The sequence below is a fragment of the Xyrauchen texanus genome, chromosome 3 (genome assembly GCF_025860055.1).
Source record: "Xyrauchen texanus isolate HMW12.3.18 chromosome 3, RBS_HiC_50CHRs, whole genome shotgun sequence".
NCBI lineage: Eukaryota > Metazoa > Chordata > Actinopteri > Cypriniformes > Catostomidae > Xyrauchen > Xyrauchen texanus.
Genome location: NC_068278.1, coordinates 46,487,246 through 46,510,412, shown reverse-complemented (window position 1 = coordinate 46,510,412; position 23,167 = coordinate 46,487,246). Strand labels below are relative to the sequence as shown.

Genomic DNA, 23,167 nt, shown 5'->3' with positions numbered 1-23,167 from the left:
ACTATCTCATATTTTTCTCAGTTATTTGCTTTATTTCTAGATTCAATCATAGGCTCGTTCTTACGCACTAGAGCACGTTCACACATGCACACTCTTCAAAAAAGGTGCTTTAAATATATTGACAAATTAAAAGACATAAAGGACATTTGTATGTCTTCTAAATAAATGATACTGATTGTACTGAATGTCATCTTGCTTATTTGGCTCAAGATAATAATTTAATAAGCCCACGTGTTATAATAACAAGAAACTCTGCTTCTAACCACAGGTCGAGAGCTGTCGTTCCAACCACACAACTCTGCGATGCTGTTTGCGAATGTTCGTTGGAACGATGGTTTCGGGAAACACTGACTCGTTGAACTATGATGATAACGACGGAACTTGCGACCATAGTTGGCTAACGATGCTTTTGGGAAACGCACCCCTGGTTCGCGCTTAGTAGATGCCGCCAAGGCAAGTTCAAAACAAAGCGTGCACGCGCTGTACTGTGATTGGTGGCTCGTTTGACCAGTTACATTTTTATCCACTCATAAATAAAAAGGAACGACTGATTTTGAAAATGTAGTAGAGTAAAAAGTAAGATATTTGACTTTGAAATGTAGTGGAGTTAAAGTAAAAGTCTCCCCAAATTTAAATACTTCAGTAAAGTACAGATACGCAAAAAAGCTACTTAAGTACAGTAACGAATTACATTTACTTCGTTACTGTCCGCCACTGAATATAATTATATTTTGTCTTTACTGCACTCGCAGAAGTATCTTATATTTAAGATACATCATCTTAAAGCAAGTCTAAATATGTTATATGTTGCTTCTCAAGTAAATGTATTCAGTTTTTTAGACAATTTTAAATGGGAAACAAGAGAATAAACTCGATAACAATAGGATTGTTGCAGTGAAATTCTTTACTGAATTAAACTTAATAAAAAGTAATTTTTTCCCATTAATTCAGTGAATGTCATTTAGAGGTGTTTTTAAAAGATGATTTTGTCCTCTTTATTGTTAGTAAGCACGTTTAATACAACCTTTTAAGTCGAAAGCTGAGGTACAAGCTGAATAATCAGTTAAGATCTAATGATTAATCTTTGCAATAATCAGCAAATAGTCAAATAATCGTTCTAATAATCGTTAGATTAATCGATTATCAAAATAATCGTTAGTTGCAGCCCTAACTAAATAATACATTTCTGGTAGTATTATAATTTGTATTGCTGCAATGCGGAAAATATTTGATAATGGTAGAGCTGACCAGCATGATATATGTACAGGTAAAATTGTTTATTTTTTCCAGTTTATTGAGTAATATGAAATTTTAGAGAATGTGTTGATACATTTTAAAACTTCATTGATTGAATCTGTTGGATTTTATTATATCATCTGCATACAGACTGATCTTATGAATTGTTGTGTTTACCGTAACACCTGTTATGCTTTCATTTTGGCGTATTGCAGATGCTAGTGGTTCTAAAGATTGTTCCTCTATGTAGTGTGAAGTGATATAATTCCATTTGTAATAACGTCCTGGATACTTTTTTAACCTCCGTTCCCTGATGGAGGGAACGAGACATTGTGTCGAAGTAGTGACACTAGGGGTCACTCTTGGGAGGCCGAAACACCTCTGATCTCTGATAAAAGGCCAATGGGAATTTGCGAGTGGTATTTCGAGTATAAAGGGGAAGACACCGCGGAGACCACACCCAGCCCAGGGAAGAGATTTCACATGCCCAAGGAAGATACAGTTTACTAACAGAGAAACGATTTAGCGGGAGATATACGTTGCATGGGAGCACCTATTATGAACCAACACAAGCGGAGCACCTACCCCAGTACAGGGCTAAGTTAGCACATGTACTGAGCCGGCAGCGAGTCTGCCACAGGGCTAGGAGTAAGTCATCCATGGAACAGATTTTGTGCACACTACTTGGAGTCAACAGCGCACGTCTTCAGCTCAGGGGAGGTGAAAGGCGCTATAAGCAAGTGATACATCCAGCCAACTGTCCTGGACTTACCTGTTCATTCCTGCCAAGACATGGGACGAAACGGGCTCAACCTGGAGATTGTAGAACCTCGCAGGTGTTGGGTGTGATATGCCATCACTATGGCATCAATGACCCAGTGGGCAATTATCTGCTTGGAGACAGCACTTCCTTTCCGTTGTCCACCAAAGCAGACAAAGAGCTGCTCAGAGACCCTAAAGCTCTGCGTGTGATCCAAATAGATGCGTAAAGCGTGCACCGGACATAGCAATGTCAAGGCTGGGTCTGCCTCCTCCTGGGGCAGCACTTGCAGGTTCACCACCTGATCCCTAAATGGGGTCGTGGGAACCTTGTGCACATAGCCCGTATGGGTTATCAAGATCACTTGAAAGTAGCCCAGACCACACTCCAGGCACGTTTCGCTGAGGTCCAAGTGAGGTCCAAGATCAACGGCAGGCCCATCCTAGATCAACGTCCGGAACCTCCGCAGGGTGAGCAGTATTGCCAACACCTCAAGGCAGTTGATGTGCTAACGTAGCCGCAGGTCCGTGCATACAGTGCCCCAGCCCATCTTGTAGTCATCCGTCATAACCACGATATGACTGGAGACCTGCTCTAGGGGGAACAACTGCCCGTCAAAATGTAATATCGGTCCAAGGTCTGAAGAGGCGGCGACAGACCGGCGTGATGGCCACGCGATGTGTCCCGTGGCACCATGCCCATCTCAGGACTCGAGTCTGGAGCCAGTGTTGAAGCGGTCTCATATGCATCAACCCGAGAGGCATGGCAACCACTGAGGGCAATATATGACCCAGGAGCCTCTGAAAGAGTTTCAGTGGAACCGCTGTTTTCTGTCTGAACGCCTTCAAACAGGTCAGCACCGACTGTGCGTGCTCATTCGTGAAGCATGCCATCATCGAGAATGAGTCCAACTCCAAGCTGAGAAAAGAGATCCTCTGAACTGGGAGGAGCTTGCTCTTTTCCCCGTTGACCCGAAGCCCTAGCCGGCTGAGGTGCATGAGCACCAGGTCCCTGTGTGCACACAACACATCCCGAGAGTGAGATAGGATTAGCCAGTCAATGAGGTAGTTGAGAATGCGAATGCCCACTTCCCTTAATGGGGAAAGGGCTGCCTCTGCGACTTTTGTGAAGACACGAGGGAACAGGGACAGGCCGAAAGCAATGTGGAATTGAGACGTAGAAGTATGCGTCCTTCAGGTCTTCCGCCGCAAACCAATCTTGATTTCGGCACTCGCTTGAATGCGTTTTTCCATCAGCATCTTGAACGGAAGTCTGTGTAAGTACTCGCAGGTTCAAGATTGGCCGCAACTCATCGCCTTCCTTCGGTACAATGAAATAGGGGATGTAAAACACTTTCTTCATCTTGGTCGGATGGGCAGGCTCTATCGCACCCTTCCATAGGAGGGTAGTAATTTCAGCATGCAAGTTAGCATCATTCCCGCTGGAGCGCCAGACCTGCCAAAATGGAATGGTGGACAGTGGTTGTAATGACGGCCGTGCACACCGAATAGGTGACCCAGGGTATAAGGAAACCGCTATTTTGTTGAACTTTTGGGTACCGCAGCTACTTGAGCGTGTGGCGAAATAAAATGAAAAGGGAAAAAAAGATTCTCCTCCCGTCCCTCCACCCATTGTCTGTTCACCAGCTACAGAACAGCGGGTCTCCTCGTCTCTGGCTCGCCAGGTGGCGGTGCTCTGCAGGCATAGTTTTACCAGGGTCGCCTGGGGGAAGCCCAGCTGAGGCCTCTGCGTCCGACTGGACGAGCCCGCTCTCCGATGCTGCGCTCAAGAGCTCATCACCTTTGCAGGCCCCGAACAAGAGGTCAAACTGGCCCCGAGACGAGCCGGCAGACTCATCCGGAAGCCCGATCGGGTCAAATGAGCATGCTGGGGAATGGGAGGTCCATGGGGAAATACCTGACGAGGTGGTCACATTGAGGTCCCAAATCGGCCCCAGTGCTAGCCACGCTGGCTTGCTTTCTTACGAAGGCAAGCCGTGACCACAATGTTGCCATGGTCATGTTCTTGCAGTGAGAACATGACCCATCCATGAACGATGTCTCCGTGTGGGCAGCGCCTAGACACGAAAGATAGCGATCATGGCCTTCAGAAGGTGAGAGATAACGACCTCAACCAGGAATAACACACAAACGGAAAGGCATCTTTAAAAATACGCATCTTTAAAAAGACATTTCCATGTGTGCCGCTATTTTAGGATTTATAAACCTTTAGAATATACTCTTTTTAGGGTTTTGCCGAAGCGTCCAGGGGCGATCTCTTCAGTGCACCAGTGCAGAGAGGGGGAAGCCACTGAAATGCGTTGTCAGATCCAGCAGAGGTGAATGGGAAGCCGTGGGAATTCAGCTCTGTGAACTTTGACGCTCGGCTCTGAAGAGAAAATCTGACTGAGCAGTACTCACACCAGCTCCTTTATACCCTTATGTTCGGGTAGTAGCATGAAAATACCACTGGCCAATTCCCATTGGCCTTTTATCAAAGATCAGAGGTGTCTCAGGCTCCCAAAAGTTATCCCTAATGTAACTACATTGACACAACGTCAGGTTGTGACTACCGCTCTAGGTGAATGTTCTATCATTCACCTAGAGCTTTGATCCTCTGAATAAATGTTTCCCCGTAAGCAATTTTTTTAAATACTGCAAAAAGAAAAGTCTAATTCACACAATCAAATTCCTTTTCTGAAAATATAAATTTTTTTGTAAAAGAATTTGCTATATGCATTAAATTAAAAAGACGACATGTATTAGTTGAAGAGTTTCTATTTTTAACAAATCCGGTTTGATCTAAATGGACAAGATCTGAGATGACTAATTCAAATCTTGCTGTTAGTACTTTGCTGACAATTTTGATGTCTATATTGATTAGTGATATAGGGTGATAACTTGCACACGATGTTGGGTCTTTGTTTGGTTTTAGGAGTACAGAGATTATGGCGGTATTCCTATGTGGTGGCACTGAAGTGTTTAAGATTTCACTGGCCATACTTAGAAAAAGTGGTGATATCGTGTCCCAGAAGTGTTTATAGAACTCTGCAGGGAATCCGTCCATGCTTTGTGCTTAGTTATTTGAGAGTTGTTTCATAGCTTGTTGAAATTCATTGACTCTTAATGGGGCATCTAGTGTTTCTACCTGTTTATTGTTTAGTTTTGGAAGTGGAATTGAATCTAGAAACCTATTGATATCTGATAAATTGAGATTGTGGTCAGGGGTATAAAGTTTATTGTAGTATGTGCTGAATATATTATTTATAGTCAATGGATCATGATTTGTATTTCCCTTTATGTCTATATTGTTGCTATGGTTGAGAGCTTTACTCTCTTTAACATGAGCGATCTCTGTGTCAATCAAACATGCAAGCTCTCCAGGTGCTCTCAATATCTCATCATCAGTCACTCATCTCAGCACTATTCTGTGAGGATCCCAATTTAAATCAGATTAATGTTGGTCACGATACCACTAATAACAGATGTAACTGTTTATCCTTCAATAACGGCACAGCGCCGTTTTGCTTAATAATTAGTGATGTGTTACAACAAGACAGTATAGACAGTAAACAAATAACAGATATTAATGATTTCCACTGGAGCCGTTTTAGAGCTTGTAATGGATATATTTTTCTTATTTTTGAAAGTATTTCTGCTGTGTGTGATGCTCACATGGTTTTTGATTGCCACTATGTCAAGATGACATTTTGATATTAACAACAGAACTATTCATAACTGTTTTCAATACAAATAAATGTAAGCAATTCACAATTAATATAATTTTAATGTACTTTTGGTAACACTTAATAAAATGATTTAATTTCTTTAACGTTAGTTAATGTATTAGGCATAACGCACAAACAATGAACAAGGAATATTTTTACAGCATTTATTAATCATAATGTAAAAATAAAAATCCAATTGTTCATTGTTAGTTCATGTTAGTTCAAAGTGCATTAATTAGTACAACTTTTTATTTAAAAAACGTATTAGTATATGTTGTAACTAACATTAAGTTCATTAGTTCATGTTAACTACAGTAATGTTGTTAAATAATGTTAACAAAAGAAATGCTTTTGTAAACTGTTACCATAATTTTAGTCTGTGGGGCATAAGCATATACCTGCAGCATATAATTAGCAAAAGTGTGGCAAAGGGCACTTTAAGAAAAAATCGTATAGGCCGATCTTAGTGTTAAAAAATTGGTATCAGCCTCAAATTTACTGATCGGTGCACCACTAGACATCATGCTAACACCATTCTCAGTCCACAATACATTAACACTTTCAGAAGTGCAACATGTCTATAAAAAAGACATTATTCTTAAAGGGGTCATGAAATGGAGAATCAAATTTCCTTGTTATTTAGACATATAAGAGGTACCTGTACTATAAAAAACATTCTATACATTTCAGAACTCAAAACTTCCTCCCAAGTTTAAAAAGTGCATTTATAGTTGCCACCATGCTGAAATGTCTCGTTTTGAAATCTGTCTGTTCGTGACATCACGAGACATTGCTCATTTGTATTTAAACATTCCACAACATGTGTCATCGAACCCTTGGCCCTGCCCACTGGCGTGCAATTCAAGTCAAAAGAGTAGGCCTTGTGTGACTAATTATTCCTTACATAACACCTAAGGGGACCCATCTAGACTTTTTTGGATTATATTTATGCATTAGACAAACATCTTTGACAGCTTGAAACATATCTTGTGCTGCTTTTAAAAGACGTGGTGTCAAGTTACAACTCTAAAAGGTAGAAGCAATTCTCTTATTCAGCTGCTGCCTGAGAAATGGATACATTCTTTCACCTATCTGCGCTATTTTATTTAATTGTTAGTGTATTCAAATATAGGACGTCTTTGACCGTTTCGGTGAGTTTCCGGCGATGTGCACCTCAATGCACCTTCAGTATGTATGTGTGTAATTTCACCATTTTTTAGACTATGTATGTGCACTTTTTTGGCTCATGTCAGCATGGACTGCATGTGAACAGACAAAATATGATTGCAAGCTTGGCAAAGGAACTGTTATTGAAGGATGGGGCCATTAAAAACCCTTCATTCATGAATATTTCAAATTTCATGACTGATAGTTTATGATGCTGAGTGATAACAGTTGTGCTTGAGATGACCAGTTTAATATATTCAGATGCAATGTGTTGGATGTGCGTTATGTGTAAACCCTACAATTTTTATTTTAGAATGTTCTTCTGATTGAGTTTGCTGTATTTGAAGGGCTGCATGATGTTAGCCAATCATAACACTGGGCGTTTACATTGAAGTTTTAAGGAGGCGCTTAGGCCAAAACAGACTGGGTGGAAAATTATCATATATATAGAAAATGGCTTGTTACTGACAGAGGTCAGAGAAGAATGGCCAAACTGGTCCAAGCTGACAGGAAGGTGACAGTAACCCAAATAAACACACTTTACAACAGTGCTATTCAGAAAAGTATTTCGTAATGTACAACATGTTGAACATTGAGGCTGATGGGCTACAGCAGCAGAAGACCTCTCAGGGTACCACTACTGACAGCTTAGAACAGGAAATTGAGGCTGCAGTGGGCAAAGGCTCACCAAAACTGGAGAGTAGACAAGTGGAAAAATATCGCCTGTTCTGACAAATCTGGATTTTTGCTGAGGTACACAAATGGTAGGCCCACTGCAGTCTCAGTTTTCTGTTCTTGGCTGACAGAAGTGGAACAGAAGTGGTCTTCTGCTGTTGTTGCACATCCACCTCAAGATTTGACATGTTGTGCATTCTGAGATGCTATTCTGCTCACTATAATTGTACAGAGGGATTATCTGAGTTACCGTAGCATTTCTGTCAGCTCAAAACAGTATGGCCTTTCTCTGTTGACCTCTCTCATCAACAAGGCATTTTCACCCAGAGATCTGCTGCTCGCCGGATGTTTTTTGTTTTTCACAAAATTCTCTTTACACTCTAGAGAATGTTGTGTGTGAAAATCCCAGGATATCAGCAGTTACAGAAACAATCAAACCAGCCCATCTATCCAACAATCATGTCACGGTCGAAGTCACTCGGATTACATTTTTTCTCCATTCTGAGTACTCCTGACCCATATCTGCATGAATTTATAAAATCGCATGAATAAGTAGATGTTCAGGTGTACCTAATAAAGTGGCCAGTGAGTGTATAATAAACTTTATATTACATTTAGCTATAATAAAACACCATTTTGGGATCCCCCACATCACTTGTCTGGCACATAATTTTTACCTCTGACCATTAGGCCACTCACACCCACTAGAGATTATGTTATTTAAAGATGTCTCTCTTCCTCCATCTTTTTCACACACAAGCTTGAATACATTTCCTTGTGGGGACTTCCCGTTAATATACATTTCTATTTAAACAGCTATTTGGCATGTTTAGATTTGAATAAAAAATTACTCCCTTTATCTTCATTTTTGAGAACATTCCTACAGTCTGGTTTTGTCTGGTTTTGCTACTTTTCCAGTGACAGTTTTGGACATTCCATCCCCCACAGACATACAGACACGTTTTTAAAATCTTACCTTTCCGGGGGTGCTCTTTCCTGCGAACTTTGTGGCTGTTGTAGGTGAATCTGCGGTCAGGCTCGTAGTCAGTGCGAGTAGCCTCTCTGTAGTGTTTGTGATGAAGGTTAGTACCCTCCTCTTCCTCAGACGAGCTGGAATAACTGAGCTCCAGGCCAGGGTGGGGTTGAGCAAGAGACTGATATAGCTTCTCGTCCATCTCTGCTATTATTCACCTTATCACTCACACACACTCAGTAATCTGAAATACTCACTCAAAACACACTACACACAAACAAACACACACACACAGAACAAAGAACAAAACAGAATTGATAAAACAGAAAACAAACAACAGCAGTTCAAATGTATGCCAAACTTTCAAATTATTGGTGCAATATTTTGTAACCTAAAACATTAAATGGCTTGAGGACAAATGGCTATTCTATAGCAATACTTTTAAAGGGAGGCATAAAGGACAAAACAAAACAGAAACACTTTCCAAAACCACCCCTTTGTTTTAGTTAAACATTAATCGACCACAGAGAAAAGAAAGAAGGTCTTGGAGGACGAATGAAAGAGAAGAGGGAGAGATAGAGAGATTGATAGATGAAGGGTGAGATGAAGAGATAAAGAGATGCTTAGATAGAGGAAAAGAGAGGACATAAAAAGGTGAAAGATCGGTGGAAACAAACTCAAAACAAAAGTTAATCAACCATCCAGTAATGGCAAGTAATTTAAATAATGGCATTAAAGGAATAATTTAGGTTCAATACAAGTTAAGCTCAATCAACAGCATTTGTGGTATTATGTTGATTACCACAAAAAAAAGTAATAAAATAAATTGGACTCTTCCCTCCTTTTCTTTATAAAAAGCAAAAATCAAGGTCAGAGTGATGGCACTTACAATTGAAGTACACTTTTGGATGGTTTAAAGGCAGAAATGTGAAGGTTATACTTTCATAAAAGCACTTACATTAGTTCTTCTGTTAAAACTCATGTATTATTTGAACTGAAGATTTGTTTGAACCAAAGAAGTCATTTAGGGTTTCGTCAAGGCAACGAAGTTGTAAAATTGTAAAATAACTTTACACAGAAATGCTTAGTAAGCAATTTTATCACACTAAAATCATGCAAACGTCTCAGGTTACGTATGTAACCCTTGTTCCCTGAAAAAAGCGGAACGAGATGCTGCACTTTTGGGAACAATCCTAGCTGTGACCAAGCTGTGAATATGTGTGTAACACGTCAATGAACATTGACCGGAATTTATAGCCTCGGCTGATGTAATCATTAGATGCACCTGTGGCTAGGCTATAAATCGATGTGTCACCAGGTGTCATCAGATACTTCTTTTTGAAGAGCAGTCCTGGGGCAAAACAGCGCAGCATCTCGTTCCGCTTTTTTCAGGGAACAAGGGTTACATACGTAGCCCGAGACGTTCCCTTTACAAAAAGCTTCACTATGATGCTGCACTTTTGAGAAGCGCTCTTGGGAACGCAATACCCACACCGCCGCACTGGGGCTGTCCGGACCCCTACAGTTGTGAAGTGTGCTCACAAGAACACGAGAGGTCTCAGACATGAGCTTGAGATGTCGACTCAAGGGCGTAAGAGCCCAGAGAAGCATAAACATCTAAACCATAAAATTTGATGAATGTGTGCGGAGAGGACCAGCCTGCCACCTCACAAACTTGTTCAGACATGAGCTTGAGATGTCGACTCAAGGACATAAGAGCCCGGAGTGGCAAGAACATCCAAACTATAAAAGTCTAATGAATGTGTGCGGAGAGGACCAACCTGCTGCACCACAAACTTGCTGCAGAGGGAGACTTCTAGCCAAGGCATTAGAGGAGGAGAGCCCTCTGGAAGAGTGCGCCCTAAAACCTACTGGATAAGCTTGATCGAGCCCCTCATAGGCCCGGGAAGTAATGTCCCTCACCCAAAGTGAAATAGTCTGCCAGGACGTGACCGCCACCCGGTCACTGCTTCCAAGTGAAGAATTGCTGCCCTGAATTTACGCCACTAGCAAATGCGGTGGACATAAGTCTGAAGGGTACAGACTGGACAAAGTCTGAGAAGTCTTAGCTGCTCCAGCGTTACAAACGGCAGGGAGCAGAAAGCTTAGAGAATAACCGGCCAAGGGTCGCGAAAGGCACCTTGGGCATGTAGTCAGGGTGAGAGTGCAAAGAATGCTTTTGGTCCTACCTGGGACAACTCAAACCAGATCAGTTCCAAGTGGAGAGAGCCCTAGCACTTGAAATGGTCTCGATTACCTCAGGAGAAAGCCCTGTGAACCTCAGTTGGTACCCTACAGGGGCCAAGCATGAAAGGTTTCACAATTCGGGCTGGGGATGAATATGTCCCCTGAGCCAGAGAAAGAAGGTCCTCCCTGTTCGGAATCGCCCGAGGCGAGCCGTCGAGGAGAGATATTAACTCCAAGAACCATATCCTGTTTGGCCAGCGCAGCACCATTAGTAGGAGGCAAGACCCTTGCTGGTGAACATTAGCCAAGACTCCCGGGAGCAGAGAAACCAGGGTAAGAACCACATACAGATGCATTCTGGGTCATGTATATGTCTTAACGTCCAGACCCAAGGGGGCTGGGTGACTCAGGGAGATATTGCGCTGTTCATAGAGGTGAAGAGGTCCTCTTCTGCCCTATACGATCTCACCCAAACTTGTTCCAAGTGGAAGAAGCCTGCATTTAAAATGGTCTCGATAAACTCAGGAGAAAGCCCTGTGTCCCTCAGTTGGTACCCTTACGGACCAAGCATGAAAGATTCCACAATTCGGGGCAGGGATGAAATACTGTCCCCTGTGCCTGAGATAAAAGATCCTTCCTGTTCTGAATCGCCCAAGGCGAGCCGTCGAGGAAACAAATTAGCTACGAGAACCAAACCCTGTTCGGACAGCACAGTGCTATCATTAAGAAGCAAGACCCTTGCTAGCGAACTCTGGCCAACTACTACCTTAGGGTGGAGTTTTCACTCCCCCGTTGGTATTTTCTGTCTGGACAGTAAATCTGCCCCCACATACGGGCATCCAGGTATATAACTGCCCTGAGTGACAGGAGCTTACCCAGGGCCCTAAGGAGAATCCGACACATCAGAAATACAACTGACAAGAACGTGGATCTCCCTGATGATTTATGTGAGAGGCTACCGCTGTATTGCCCACCCGCACCAAGACATTGCAGCCTCAGGAGGAAGTATTTCAGGGCCAGAAATACAGCCATCAACTCGTGACAGTGACTGTGACAACCAAGCTGACGATCCTTCTATCCCCTTAAGCTGGACGACCACTTAAGGCCACTACCCAGCCCGTCAGGGAGACGTCTGTCGTTAGTAGCCTGTGACAACAAGACGCACTTAGAGTGGGACCCAAGGCAAAAAAACTGGGGTCTGAACCACATAGAAAGGGAATGAAGCCTGAGGCGCGTAACCCTTATTAGCCTAGGGGTTTTGGCCCTTGGAAGAAATCCCCTGGCTTTGAGCCTCAACAAAAACAGTCTCATGAGCAGAAGGTCCAGAGGGATCACCGAGGACACGGTCGCCCTGAGACCAGGAAATCATTGATACTGATAACAGTGCAACCTTGACCTAGCCTGACTTTGCTCAGGGTGATCTGAATGGACTCAATTCTAGCGGGAGACAGTTGTGCCCGCATTGTGACTGAACTCCATACGATGCCCCGAAAGACAGTGTTCTGAGTGGGAGAGAGGCTTTTCTTGGCGTTGAGCCTCAACCCCAGAGAAACCAGATGAACTAAGACGATATCTCTGTGCTGAACTGCCAGTTCCTGAAACTGCGCTAGGATCAGCCAGTCGTCCATATAATTAAGAATGCAGATGCCCCAGAGTCGCAAAGGAGCCAGCGCTACATCATGCATTTGTGAATGTGCGGGTAAAAAGGGCTAGGCCGAATGGAAGAACCTGACACTGGAAGACTTTGCCCCCCGAAAGTGAACCTCAGGAACTTCCTGTGTTGTGGCAGAACTTCTAAATGAAGTAAAGAAGTGCGTCATAAGATCGATGGTGACCAGCCAAACGAGACGTAGGGCTTGAGACACGATCGTCTTGATAGGCAGCATCTAGGACTTGAACACCCAGACTGGGCAGTTCAAGCTTTAAGATTTAAGCCAGACGCCACCCCTCACCCTCCATGGTAACCAGGAAGTACTTAGTGTAATAACCTAACTCTCTCTCTGGAAGAGGAACACATTCCATGGCCCCTTTAACCAGGAGATTTGCTTGGAATGGAGGGGGGTACGAGGGGGTACTGGGAGGGGTTAAGTGAAGCACGCACCCCGTCCTGAGGGGAGCTACCCCCTAAATCTAGGCACAAGACCATCAGGGTTTTCTCTTTTTAGAAATTACGGTCCTGAGGTCATGCTTCGGGGGCTGCCGAGGGCGACGAGATTGTCCCCAATCCCTGGGAGGAGGAGCACGACTCGCCACGCTTTGCTTTTGACCCTCCCTTCTAACAGGACCGAGGCGGGTCTGGGGGGCCGAAGGGCCCATCCCCTGAGTGCGGCGAGGGAGGAACTGCCCGAAGGCTTCCTCATGGCTTTTTGCCTCCTGGAACCTGGAGATAACCGTGGTCATGGCGTCACCGAATAGGCCAGTGGGCGAAACTGGGGCATCAAGGAGGAAAACTTTGTCCTTGTCCTTGATGCCTGAAAGGTTGAGCCAAAGGTGCCTCTCTGCGGTGACCAAGGCAGACATAGACCGGCCAATAGCACAGGCTGCTTGCTTGGTCGTGCGGAGAGAAAGATCTGTGGCTCTTCTGCGAAGCTCAGAGAAGGATTGTTCGTCGAGCGCAGCACCCACACTCAGGTCGTCCAGCAGGTCAGCCTGGTACGCCTATAATACAGCCATAGTGTGCAGAGCAGCACCAGCCTGACCTTGATGCTTGATAAGCCCTTCCCACTAAATTGGAGGTTGTCCTACAAGGCTTTGAGGGGAGAGAGGGCTTTTTGAGTGACGATGCCGAGCCTGGCTCTTCAACCTGCAGCATCACTGAATATCCCCGTGCCTCAGCACCCACGATAGTCGAATATAATGACGTCGAGGGTACATGAACACGGGAAGAATAGGGGTTCCTCCATGAGCGAGAAAGCTCTTCATGGAGGTTATCAAAGAAGCAAAGGGACTGATGAGGCGTTCCCTTCCCCAGATTGCTAGATAAATATCTATCCCATAATTTGGAGGGTTTGGGAGTCTCTTTTTGGCGTGGCCAGTCCAACTGGAGTCTGGCGACCGCACGAGTAACCACATCGAGCAATTCCTCCGCTGATTTTTTATCGCGGACGGAAAGCTCGGAGGCGGGAAGAGAATCGCGGTCCCCCTCATGAACCGAAGAGGCGTCGGAACGCGCTTCATGATCATGTGAAGGACCAGCTGGGTTTGGGGAGAGAGTGAGAGAAAGGGACAAACCCGTCTCTTGTTCCTCAGCCAAATCCATGGCGAGAACCCCACAAACTAAGCGTGGATGCTGACTCCTGGAAGATAGCGAGGCGAGCGCGAAGCACTTTGCCAGAAAGCAAATCGCAGTGCTCGCACCCGCCCTGCTGCAACGCGAGAGCAGCGTGCTCTTCCCCCAAACAAACAGAGCAAAACTGATGCATGTCCTCTTCGGCTATAGAGCTAGAACAGGGGAACACGCATCGTTTGCCCTGGCTTTCAGTCATTCTCTCTTTTAAATATATATATTATTTTCTTAGAAAGAAGAGAAAAGGAGAAAAGGTTCACTGCACACTGCCTAACAAATTCTAACTCCTAGCAGAGGAAAGAAAGTTTTTACAGGGTTGTAAAACACACACACACACAGAATCGCTCTGAAAAAAGAGGATCTGACGACACCTGGTGACGCATTTATTTATAGCCTGGCCACAGGTGCATCTAATGATTACATCAGCCGAGGCTATAAATTCCGGACAATGTTCACTGATGTTTTACACACATATTCACAGCTCGGTCACAGACTGATTTTTAATGACATCATTGAGCTCATGTTTTGTGTGACGTCAGTCCTTTATACATACTTTTGATGATGTTGACATTTACACAGAAAATATGATGTAAAAACGCACATCTTAGCGGCTCTTTAGCATGAAATCGTTCATACGGTGCACTTTCCGTGGTGTGTCGTGCGGTGTCAAGGTTCAACACATACAAAATATATAGGATATTAAAATGAATAAATGTCAATTTTTCCAGCCTGTTGTAATATTATTTCTCCTTAAGGACCCCTAGTGTCACTACATCGACACAACATTGAGTGATTGACAGAAGGGGAACGTCTAGGTTACTGTTGTAACCCCCATTCCCTGATGGATGGAACGAGACGTTGTGTCCCTCTTGCTACAACACTGTATCAACCGATGTAACGGCCGAACCTTATTCTCGGCTTCTCAGTGCAAAACCTGAATGAACAGCTGTATTGCGCCCTCCTTTATACCGTAGGTCCGGGGGAGGGACGTACAAATTCTGTTAGATAATTTTTCATTGGACTTTTCTCAAGTTCAGAGGCAAACGAGGCTCTCAAGAGAGACCCCTAGTGTCACTATATCGACACAAAGTCTCGTTCCCTCCATCAGTGGTTACAACAGTAACCTAGATTTTATTTATTGCCTGTTATTAATTTGAGATACAGTTACTGAATAATTTTGTTTACATTGGCTGAATATACTATTTATTAAATCTATCATTTATAACGGATCATATTTAAATGGGAATATAATGTATAACAGCTGATAGTTATGTGAGAAAACAAGATTAGAACATTAACCGTAACAAGATAAAACTGAAATGCACAGCTTTTTAACACTTTGGCTGCTCATTGGAACAATTCAGGTAAACATCATAATATGTGACTATGCATTAATTTATGGAGAGCTTACGACCTACTAACTAAGTCTTGCCTTAAGAACAGGTGGTGCAACCAAATTAAGATATGACTTAGTTACAAGCTAACTAGTAGTTACTAATCCCTTAGTGTGAACTTTACATTCCAACTTAAGTAAGACCTTACACGCAGCTGGTTCATCCCTAACATAGGTACAATTAACTACTTGTTGAGCTATGATAATTAAATTCCACCCTACGAAAAGATTTTACTTTTGTTATTCAGAAGTCTCATCTGGATTTGATTTGTTAGCTTTTAAGAAGTTCTTTCTCAATCATTTTCTGAAATAATTGAAAGTCAAGCTATAGCTTAACTTATATTGCTAACACATATTGAACACAGATACCCGTGGTTACGTTCTTACTTGGACCAGTCTTTAGAAATCAAACAAAACATAAGGTCTGATTGCATACACAAGTAATAGCACACGTTTCCCCAATAAGTTAAAAAATGTTTGTAATCGTTCTTGTTCGTATGCAACGTAGTAACTCTACATATGAGCAATAACAGAAATGAAGCTTGCTTTACAGCACCACTAATTAGCCGTTAATTGTGGTAAATAAATGCAACACATTAAGCACAATTTTTATTCAGAACTTTAATTCAGCATCCCTGCTGAAAGCATCCTCCATAAAAACCTATTGACTGCACCCAGCTCTAGGATCTACATGAGCAGTGATTAATGGGTAAAAAATACTGGACTCAGATATGATTGTGCTAGATTGCCTTGCATACAGTGAATCTAACACAGTGCTCCAGCAATGGAACAACCCCGCTCTATATCTCACTACCTCTTTCTCTCCAGAGAGCTCGGCTCCCTTTCAGCGTTTACTTCCCAGAATCTAAACGCTGCTGACCATGACCTTTGGGCCTGAAAACAACCTTCGCATTCAACAAAGGAGCGCACAGGTAGGGGAGGGCCACCGGAAAACAATATGAGGCTAGACAGAGAGAAAGAGAAAGGAGAGACACAGTTCAAATGAGAAAGATGTGAAAAATTGAGTGGTGGAATGGATAAGCATTGGGTAGAAAACAGAGCTGGGAGATACTGCAAAAAAATTATGTTACAATATTTTTCAGCTTTTTGACAATATTCAATATTTATCACAATATTTACGTATTTTCTTTGAAATGCTGTTTTGTTTTTATGAAAGGAACCATCATTTCCACCAAAGATTCAGTAGATTAAGTAAATTCAGTAACAATTTTAAACACAACCAAGGTGTGAGAAAAGCATGCCTTGTTGTTTTTCAATAAATGAACACAAGTAGGCCTGTTATTAAATAATCATCTGATCGTGGTTATGTGATCTAACCGCGGTTATATAAAATAACAGATCAAATTATTGTGCACTTCAAATTCCAATCACCTTTTAATGCCCAAGTAAGGACATTTTAAGCAGATATAAAAATGCCATCGATGGAACGTTTGTGCGTCATTCAGTTGAACTCTGAGCATCACTGAGCCGTACAAGGCGGATATAGATGCAGGAAGAGCTCCAAAAGAGGGCGGGAGCTCCAAAACGCCAGCAAAAATGTAGAGAGTCCATAAAGATTGTGTGGAAGTAACGCACCTTTTAGAGATTGCGCACCCTTTTGGAGATCTCTGGCCTGCGGCTATACCTACTTGGGCAGCACCGGGGCTGCACCAGATATATCAACCAGACATCCAGACAGCTCCTGTCCGGAAGAGTGCATTAAGTGCTTTAATATGTGTGCCAAACTCCTGTGAAAATATAAACTAACAAATATAATCTTACTTTGATAGTGAAACCAAAGTGCTCAGACTCCGAAGGTTTAATGGCAAATGTTCCTGGTCATATCGGTTTCATATAGCGGTTTAACATGCCGTGTTAATGGCACGCAATGACACAGAGGAGATGCATACTTATCTCTTTTTCTATGGATTGATAAAATTATGAAACAAAATCTCAAAGGTTTTGCTTCATGAGAATAAGGGCTTGTGGGTTAAATTAAAGAGCATTCAAATAATTTGTGAAAGTGGAGTATTGGTGGCGTAGTGGTGCTAAAGCATATAACTGTTAATCAGAAGGTCACTGGTTCTATCCCAACAGCCACCACCATTGTGTCCTTGAGCAAGGCACTCAACTCCAGGTTGTTCCGGGGGGATTGTCCCTGTAATAAGTGCACTGTAAGTCACTTTGGATAAAAGCATCTGCCAAATGCATAAATGTAACTGTAGGTAAAGAAATTTGGACAGAAATATTTTACTATTGCTTAATAGAATATAATAGAATATATATACAAATTATTTTTTTATGAAACTAATTGAGTTCCAAAAACAACAGTGTAAATGTAAAATTGACCAAAACTAAAGCTAACCAAAAAGAGACATATTTTAAGTATTTAGACATATTTTGCTATTTAAAAAAGTTTTAAAGCCTTAAAAGGAAAATATTTATCCCTATATTATTATTTGATATATATTTTTAGTTAAATATATATGTAAAAATGACTTCTTAATGTGTATGAAGCCCATATGCACAAATTAATCGTGAAAGCCCTAAGAGGCAACTAATTGGCATAGCCCTAAAAAAGACAATTAATTGTCATAATTGCAATTAGGCCTATTTTTTTGACAATTAATCATCAGCCCAATTTCATTATCATGACAGCCTTAAACACAAGTAAGAATATTATTTCATAATTTTCATTTATCTGTGCAATTATAACAATGCATGGGAAAAAACTGCAATATTTACCTACATATATTTTTGCAAAGACATTATACAAAATACTACATATAGACTTCTATAAACATTTCGGAATGATGACGGAAACACATTTTGGATTAGGAATAAATTAATTTAAATGGAAAGTTTGAAGTGATTCACTGAAATGAATCAAACATATAAAAGTTTAAATCAGAGTCGTTAATAACCCATCTCAGATAATCACAAGACAGGAAGGGACCACAAAACTAGTCCAATGACAAGGAAACTTTAACTAAGGAAACTGACTAAATTCATGCGTTCATGACCTCAAGACAATACTATTATAATGAATTACTGGGAGGATGTCCAGCAAGTTAAATAAATAAACTTAAATTGGTTAAAAATGCAGCTGCCAGAGTTCTGACAAGAACCAAGAAATATGATCATATTAGCCCAATATTATCATTGTTATATTGATATTATTATATATATCATATTCATTTTAAAATTCTGTTAACTGCATACAAAGCTTTGAATGGTCTAGCTCCGCAGTACTTAAGTGGCCTCCTGATATGCTATATTTTGTCATGTTCTTTACAATCACAAAATTCTGGCTTGTTATTAATTCCACAAAAGGAGGTAGATACTTTTCATATTTGGCTCCTAAACTATGGAATAATCTCCCTAACAGTGTTCGGGATGCAGACGCAATCACTCAGTCTAGACTAAACACTCATCTATTTAACTAGGCATACATCTAATTTATCCATCAACTCATAAGCTGCATTAATTAGGTCTGACTGACCCAGAAACATCCATCATGATCTATAACTGCATAAAATTGATTGGCAGCTACACTAGTATTATTCTATTCTCGAGACTCATATCCCGAGGTTACCAGAGCCTACCAGATCCAGCTCCATTCCTGCTTGGTGTCAGACGCCACTGATACGTGTCACTGGGAGATGACGACAAACTACAGCCGGAGCTAGCCAGACATCACTTGACTTCAGAGGATGAACTAAAGCCAACTCTAACTGTAAGACATGGGATACTTCATATGCCACTGCCTGAACCTTGGATTTAGGATGGACCACACCGAAATACCCTGCAGGTTGAACTGTGATGCACCTCATCATTTAACTCTGCCTGCATCACCTATGTCTATTGATGGAATACACTCTATTGAAATGGAATACATACTGTAGACAATCATTTAACTGCCAACAAAAGTCTTCATCATTCAACTAACAAAGGACAATGCATCTATGTGAACTTCTGCACTTAATCCAGGTTGGATTTAAAATACATTAGACATTCATCTTAAAGTTCATAAAAAAACATTTTATATTTATTTTTAAAACACTGGACCATAACTCTTACATAATTTGCTGCCATGACTTGCACTGCACACAAATAACTAATATTGGCATTATAAACTGGCCCCCACAGTGAGTCTGGTTTCGCCCAAGGTCATTTTTCTCCATTAACCAACATGTTATGGAGCTTAGTGTTCCTTGCCACAGTCGCCTTTAGCTGGCTCACAGGGGTTCTAAATACAATTATTGAATTTTTTGATTTCTATACACATTCTACAAACATTTTTAATCAAACTACACAATGATCACTGTAAGACATTATAGATATTACGGTTTAATTAAAAACATAAAAAATTCCAATGCATGATTTCCTGTAAAGAAAAGTGTCTTGTGAAAAGTTTCTTTTGAAAAGTCGCTCCTGCGGAGCCCAGACATCTCTGATCTTGAGAAAAGGCCAATGGAAATTGGCGTGTGGAGTTTGCATGCCACTCCCCTAGAAATACGGGTATAAAGGAGTGACGCTGCAAACACACATATCAGATATCTTCTTCGGAGCCGAGCAAGCAAGTTCACAGAGCTAAATTCCTCTGCCGCCTTCATTCATCTCTCTACGCTGTTGGATCTACGGTGCATTCCAGTGGTAAACCCCCTCGCACACCACGGTTGTGCTGAGCAAATACCCCTGGGCGCTTCAGCAGCAGAAAACTATGGAGTGAACAACTTAATATATATACACTCACCTAAAGGATTATTAGGAACACCATACTAATACTGTGTTTGACCCCCTTTTGCCTTCAGAACTGCCTTAATTCTACGTGGCATTGATTCAACAAGGTGCTGAAAGCATTCTTTAGAAATGTTGACCCATATTGATAGGATAGCATCTTGCAGTTGATGGAGATTTGTGAGATGCACATCCAGGGCACGAAGCTCCCGTTCCACCACATCCCAAAGATGCTCTATTGGGTTGAGATCTGGTGACTGTGGGGGCCATTTTAGTACAGTGAACTCATTGTCATGTTCAAGAAACCAATTTGAAATGATTCGAGCTTTGTGTCATGGTGCATTATCCTGCTGGAATTAGCCATCAGAGGATGGGTACATGGTGGCCATAAAGGGATGGACATGGTCAGAAACAATGCTCAGGTAGGCCGTGGCATTTAAACGATGCCCAATTGGCACTAAGGGGCCTAAAGTGTGCCAAGAAAACATCCCCCACACCATTACACCACCACCACCAGCCTGCACAGTGGTAACAAGGCATGATGGATCCATGTTCTCATTCTGTTTACGCCAAATTCTGACTCTACCATCTGAATGTCTCAACAGAAATCGAGGCTCATCAGACCAGGCAACATTTTTCCAGTCTTCAACTGTCCAATTTTGGTGAGCTCTTGCAAATTGTAGCCTCTTTTTCCTATTTGTAGTGGAGATGAGTGGTACCCGGTGGGGTCTTCTGCTGTTGTAGCCCATCTGCCTCAAGGTTGTGCGTGTTGTGGCTTCACAAATGCTTTGCTGCATACCTCGGTTGTAACGAGTGGTTATTTCAGGCAAAGTTGCTCTTCTATCAGCTTGAATCAGTCGGCCCATTCTCCTCTGACCTCTAGCATCAACAAGGCATTTTCGCCCACAGGACTGCTGCATACTGGATGTGTTTCCCTTTTCACACCATTCTTTGTAAACCCTAGAAATGGTTGTGCGTGAAAATCCCAGTAACTGAGCAGATTGTGAAATACTCAGACTGGCCCGTCTGGCACCAACAACCATGCCACTCTCAAAATTGCTTAAATCACCTTTCTTTCCCATTCTGACATTCAGTTTGGAGTTCAGGAGATTGTCTTGACCAGGACCACACCCCTAAATGCATTGAAGCAACTGCCATGTGATTGGTTGATTAGATAATTGCATCAATGAGAAATTGAACAGGTATTCCTAATAATCCTTTAGGTGAGTATATATATATATATATATATATATATATATATATATATATATATATATATTTATACCTATTTATACATACAGTATCTCACAAAAGTGAGTACACCACTCACATTTTTGTAAATATGTGATTATACCTTTTCATGTGACAACACTGAAGAAATGACACTTTGCTACAATGTAAAGCAGTGAGTGTACAAAATTACTCAACACACAGCCATTAATGTCTAAACCTCTGGCAATAAAAGTGAATACACCCCTAAGTGAAAATGTCCAATTTGGGCCCAAAGTGTCAATCATTTTCCAGCACTGCTTTAACCCTCTTGGGCATGGAGTTCACCAGAGCTTCACAGGTTTCCACTGGAGTCCTCTTTCACTCCTCCATGATGACATCACGGAGCAGGTGGATGTTAGAGAACTTGTGCTCCTCCACCTTCCGTTTGAGGATGTCCCACAGATGCTCAATAGGGTTTAGGTCTGGAGACATGCTTGGCCAGTCCATCACCTTCACTCTCAGCTTCTTTAGCAAGGCAGTGGTCGTTATCATGCTGGAATACTGCCCTGTGGCCCAGTCTCCGAAGGGAGGTGATCATGCTCTGCTTCAGTATGTCATAGTACATGTTGGCATTCATGGTTCCCAAAATGAACTGTAGTTCCCCAGTGCCGGCAGCACCCATGCAGCCCCAGACCATGACACTCCCACCACTATGCTTGACTGTAGGCAAGACAAACTTGTCTTTGTACTCCTCACCTGGTGTCCGCCACACATGCTTGACACCATCTGAACCAAATAAGTTTATCTTGGTCTCATCAGACCACAGGACATGGTTCCAGTAATCCATGTCCTTAGTCTGCTTGTCTTCAGCAATCTGTTTGCGGGCTTTCTTGTGCATCATCTTTAAAAGAGGCTTCCTTCTGGGACGACAGTCATGCAGACCAATTTGATGCAGTGTGCAGCGTATGGTCTGAGCACTGACAGGCTGACCCCCCACCCCTTCAACCTCTGCAGCAATGCTGGCAGCACTCATATGTCTATTTCCCAAAGACAACCTCTGGATATGACACTGAGCACGTGCACTCAACTTCTTTGGTCGACCATGGCGAGGCCTGTTCTGAGTGGAACCTGTCCTGTTAAATCGCTGTACCTTGGCTTGATGCGCTGGCTACAAGGCACACAGAGGTCTGCCCATCTCGCACCGCCAGTCAGCGTAACTCGGTTCAGCTCTTGTGGCATTTTCCATTGGGACACCTACTGTCAACTCATCGACACAACGTCGAGTGAGTGACAGATAGGGAACGTCTCAGTTACTGATGTAACCTCCATTCCCTGATGGAGGGAACGAGACGTTGTGTTCTTCCTGCCACAACACTCAACCAACCGCTTAAATGGCCGGGTCTTTGACTCGGGTCCTCACTGCGATATCTGATGTGTGTTTGCAGTCACTCCTTTTATACCCGTATGTCCGGGGGAGTGGCATGCAAATTCCACATGCCAATTTCCATTGGCCTTTTCTCAAGATCAGAGATGTCTGGGCTCCGCAGGAGCGACACCCAGCGTCAACTCATCGACACAACATCTCATTCCCTCCATCAGGGAATGGAGGTTACGTCAGTAACCGAGACGATAACCAGCAAAATTATTGTTTGAAAAAAAAAAAAGATTATTAAATGCATCGCCCAGCTCTAGTAGAAAAGCCGTCCAATGAAGATGAAGTTGGGGAGAGATAGGAAAAGAGGAATGGCTAAAAAAATGAAAGAGTGAAGGATAGGAGTGCCAAGATGAAGAAATAAAAAAGATAGAATGGG

General features: G+C 42.4%; 1 protein-coding gene across 1 annotated transcript in view; it reads right to left on the bottom strand.

Annotated features, from left to right (window-relative positions):
* Positions 1-23,167, bottom strand: part of LOC127633466 (teneurin-1-like) — a 317,015-nt gene that overhangs the window by 243,995 nt on the left and 49,853 nt on the right. Inside the window, exon 2 of the mRNA XM_052112592.1 lies at positions 8,542-8,805. Coding sequence (XP_051968552.1) covers positions 8,542-8,740 — 199 coding nt within the window. The 5' untranslated portion in view covers positions 8,741-8,805. The remainder of the gene's footprint in view (positions 1-8,541; positions 8,806-23,167) is intronic.